The sequence below is a fragment of the Solanum pennellii genome, chromosome 1 (assembly GCF_001406875.1).
Source record: "Solanum pennellii chromosome 1, SPENNV200".
Taxonomy (NCBI): Eukaryota; Viridiplantae; Streptophyta; class Magnoliopsida; order Solanales; family Solanaceae; genus Solanum; species Solanum pennellii.
Genome location: NC_028637.1, coordinates 101,719,350 through 101,724,115, shown reverse-complemented (window position 1 = coordinate 101,724,115; position 4,766 = coordinate 101,719,350). Strand labels below are relative to the sequence as shown.

General features: G+C 27.6%; 1 protein-coding gene across 1 annotated transcript; it reads right to left on the bottom strand.

Annotated features, from left to right (window-relative positions):
- Positions 1 to 3,249: 3,249 nt before the first annotated feature.
- LOC107027708 (nectarin-1-like) lies at positions 3,250 to 4,212 on the bottom strand. Its single transcript, XM_015228802.1, has 2 exons — positions 4,054 to 4,212; positions 3,250 to 3,974 (listed from the first exon to the last, which is right to left on the bottom strand). The coding sequence occupies exons 1-2, from the start codon at positions 4,181 to 4,183 to the stop codon at positions 3,430 to 3,432; spliced, it is 675 nt and encodes a 224-aa protein (XP_015084288.1). The 5' UTR covers positions 4,184 to 4,212; the 3' UTR covers positions 3,250 to 3,429.
- Between the last annotated feature and the right edge of the window lie 554 nt (positions 4,213 to 4,766).

The window sequence follows — 4,766 nt, the reverse complement described above, 5'->3', positions numbered from 1 at the left end:
TTTATTCATTAAATTTTTTTAAAGTACTAAAATTGATTAATTTATTTTTTGTTTAGTCTATGACTATTTTTTAATATGATAAACTATATCATATATTTTTAGGGGTATCAATATGCAATAGCTATAAGAAATGTATCATGTGCAATATTATATTTTTCAATTGTAACAAAAATTGAAATATTAATTAGAACATGACGAAAAAATTACATAAAAATAAAACTATATAACTTTCATCTTTATTCATTCACATAATAATAATAATAATAATAATAATAATAATAATAATAATAAGAAAAAGAGCAAAGTAAAATAAAGAAAATAATGTTAATTGAGCTTTCTAATGTGTTGATTAGTAGAGTTTCATAATTTAATTTTTGTTGAATAACATGAAAATGTATATCTAATAAAAAAAATATAATCAAAACAATACATGAATGAATTAATCTTCAAAATATTTGGAAATCATTCAAACTTTTTTACTAATATGACCATCTTCTTGATGAAATCTTGAAATAATTATGATTTCTTCTTCATTTTCATAAACTTGTACCAAACTAATGCAAACATCAATTTGATGAATCTTGAAGAATATATCTATGATCTTTATCAATATGAAGATCATATGGTGAACTTATTAAGTACATGATTGATGAAAAAGATGAAGAAAAAAAATGTAAAAGAGGAAAAAACTATACTAATAAAAAGAAAGAATGAGAAAATGAGAATGATCATTGAACATAGATAGTTGTTATTTATAGTTTGTGTAAACCATAAGAATAATTAAAATTTTTTTGAAGAGACATATTATTTAAGTAGGGAATGTAAATAGATGGAGGTTTTGTTGTAACTTATTAGGTATAATTAGAATAATAAATATGAATGAATTTTTTAATTAATAAACAAATTATTTAATAAAAAGAAATAAAAAAAATAAAAAAAAGAAGGAAAAAAAGAAATTGAAATGAAGGCCATAGAGAGGTGCCACATCAGCTCCTCTATGGTCCTCATTTATATATATATATTGATTGATTATTTCTCAAATTATTTTTTAAAATCTAAAACTATATATCAGTAAATAGAAATATCGTGATAAATTGTGATGTTAATTATTATATATAGAGGAGATATAAAAATTAACGGGGGGAGTAATGATTTTTAATCATCTTTGAGTAACCAGTCATAATAAGTTTAATGAATTCAAAATGATTAAAATTACTTTAGCAACTTTTAGAACAATTCAGAACTGGAACAATTCTAATGTGATAAAAAATAATTTAGTGATTTTCACAGAATAATTGATAAGTTCAATGATTTTAATGATTTTTATAAAAATAACTGTATTGACTAATTATTTTAGAAATGATCTCTTCATATAAATTAGACTCGACGCGGCATCGCAAATGTCATGGATGAGATACCTATTTGAGAAATAAAAATTACGTTAATTAAATAAATGTATAGTCAATTAGTCATATATAAAAGTCTTTTAATAATTGCAAATAGAAGTACAAGATCGATCAAATTGAGAGTACACTTCAAATTAATCCAAACATTGAACTTAATTAATTATTATTTTATTACTTTCGATTTCAACTAGTCAAAGATCAGAGAATTGTTTACCCACTCGAAGTGAAAAAATATATATGTATACTTGTAGCGCACTTCTTAAATTGGGTAAAAATGTTATACCTTTTGTCTTATTTTTTTCCATCTCCTAACTTGATTTTGATGGTTATTTTGTCCCTTTTTTTATTCTGACATACGTCGGACTATGAATGATTAAAGATTATAAAAATTAACAATGCATGTACTTCCTACAGTGACCCCAATTAATATCAAGTACAATTAAATACTTCCTCTATTTTAAAAAAAGAATGTTTCTATTTTTTTTTAGTTTGTTTAAAAAATAATGATTTTTTTTCTTTTTTGGTAATAATCTAGGTTATTCTTTTTGAAACGGAAGGAATAATTAGTTATTGAATCAAGATACTAAGTAATATGATTGACGATTGGAGTTAAGCGGATATTAGTTATTTATGAATCAATTATGCAAGTAAATGCAAGATACTTTTGCAAGATTAACTATTCATATATAAGTTATTTCATTTTTTACAGCATAAATTAATATGTATATTTTATCATGTTTTATACATGCCTTAGTTATGTGAAAAAAACAAATAAGAACCAATCGTTATATTAGCAATGTTATGGTTTACCTATTAACCAAATTTTGTATAACTTATGTCGGATTTTATCTGAATTACATTTTCCCCATTTTTGTAACTAAACATTGTATAAAGTTATGCTAGTTTAAATACATAAATAAGTCCTCTCTAATCAGCAAAGAAACGTCCTTTGAATATATCAAGCGATCATTTGGTAAGATGTATAAGTAATGTACAATATTGAATAGTCATTGGGTAATGTTGTTATTTTCGTAAAAAATAAAGAAGTTTGAAAACTATTAAAATAGTGTGCGTGTCAATGTTGATCGTTGATTGCAGTGTAGACTTCAATGTTACAGATTGGAAAACTTTTACTTTAACGTTACGTAGAGTTTGACGTCTGTTTTGGTGTCATTTTCCTGTTACCCTCAAGTACTGGACTATAATATATGAAGAAAATTACAGGGCTGTTCAAAATTATGGTAAAACTCTGTTGAAGACAACATTAATTTGGTGTTAGGACTTCCTCAATAGAATTTATATGTCACTAAATCATAATCAAATAATACTCAAATTATATATATTGAACTTTCGAGCTTTGACGAAGAGCTTAGGACCATATGATCTCAAATGAGGAGGAAGACATGTGACAATTGACAAAGGTAAAAAAGAAATTCTGTATATATTAAATTTTTTTAATTTTTAAGATTCAACCTTTAAATTTTAATTTGTTGACGATTGCCTAGCTGCTACATCTCACTTTGGTAAGACATCATTGGGTGTGTAGGTATATGTTGTTGTGAGGATTGGCTAGCTAATTTTATATGATGACTTGATTGACTTTGACACATATATATTTCTAATAATTCGAATTCGTGTCAAAAAGTTTGATATTACTAGTATAACATTGTATATACTCCATATTAAAGTGGACTCGAACCCAAAGTCTCTGGATTAAAATGCATATTTTTGGAACGAAACAAAGTCAAAGAATCTTCTCTCATCCTTACTTGTACTGGGTCTACCAGCCATTGACTTCATGATAACAAAGAGTACTATTTTGGTAAAGAAAAAAAAAACATTCTTTAATGGAAACACAAGCACTCAAAATCCAATTTCCAATCATATATATAGTAACACATAATGAGAAATCTAAGGAGATATCTCTCTTATTAACATTACAAACAAAAACCAAAACATCATCCACTTGTCAACAAAACAACATAAATCAAACAAATCTGTTGAGAAATAAAGATTTTACTACTTAATTCCTGGGTGCAAATTTAGCCTTAATTTGCTGAACTTGCATAGTATTAATTTGGAATGCTTGAGCCAAGATATCATTAGGAACACCAGGTGCTGGTGTTGCTGCAAACAACGTTGTGGCAATCGACTGTGTACCAGCTAACTGACTATTGAACCCAGCAATAACAGCTGCTGGCATGTGACCATTATTCTTTTGGAAATGAACAAGTCCTCTTGGAAAAACAAACACTTCTCCTTGTACAATATGCTTAGAGACCAATACATTAGCTGTAGTAATAAAACCAACATCTAATTCACCTTGTAAAACGTAAATCATCTCCGTGGCTCGTGGGTGGAGGTGGGGTGGGTTAATGCCACCTGGAGCATAGTCGATTCGAGCCATGGACACACCTAAGGTGTTAAGCCCAGGAATAGCCATAACGTTAGCTCCAGTAACAAGGGAACCAAACATGTTGTTTGTCGCTCCTGGCTTTGAAATAACCATCGACGAGAAATCAGCCGCGGAGAACATGTTCTTGCATGTAAATCCGTTTAATTTCAAAGCTGTTACACAATCAGATCACTTATAAGTTAATTAATTACGTATAAAGATCATTAGAACCGCGTCTTAGCTTTAACTTACTTGAGGTGAGATCAGCAACGCAAACATCTTGTAGCATATCTGGATCTCCAGCACAAGCTTTATCTGAGTTAATAGCTAATAATGTCATAATTACCATAATTAAAGGAAACATTTTTCTAAAGACAGCCATTTGGAATTGAACAATGAAGATTGAATGTTGCTTTATGGATAATGAAATTTAGGCAGCTTATTTATAGGGTGAGAATTAGAAGCCGAACAAATCAAATTGATGTTAATTAGTTGACATAAGATAATTTGTGTGTTTGAGCACGAAACATGCCATTTGCTAATTGTTAATAATTTCATTATAATCTATTCGAGTTGTTATCAACTTTTATCCTCATTGTGCTATTAATTTCTTCTTTACTAAAAGGAAATAAAAAATAGGAAATAGTCTTTCATTATATATCACAATTTGACATGTTCTAACAAGCTATAATCACAAGTTGACTTTCACAAAATTGAAATGGTACTATGTATATATAATTAACAAGTGTGAATAAGTTTATGCGGGAGCTCATAGGAATAATTAAAGGTCTAGTCGGTAACCTCGAAATGAAAACTTCAAAAGAAAAATAAAGAATTATGTTGGTTAATTATTACTTAGCATATAATATATGAAATGGTCCATTAAGAATGAAGGATATAAAATACGCTTCTTAATTATCCTAAACATTAAACGGTATGACATAACTCTTTTGACATCCAGTAAA

Bases quoted from the DNA above. Each gene is read 5' to 3' on its own strand.
- LOC107027708 (XM_015228802.1), bottom strand. From the start codon at position 4,183: ATGGCTGTCTTTAGAAAAATGTTTCCTTTAATTATGGTAATTATGACA. The intron at 3,975-4,053 runs GTAAGTTAAAGC...ATTGTGTAACAG, and splicing joins CGTTGCTGATCTCACCTCAA to CTTTGAAATTAAACGGATTT.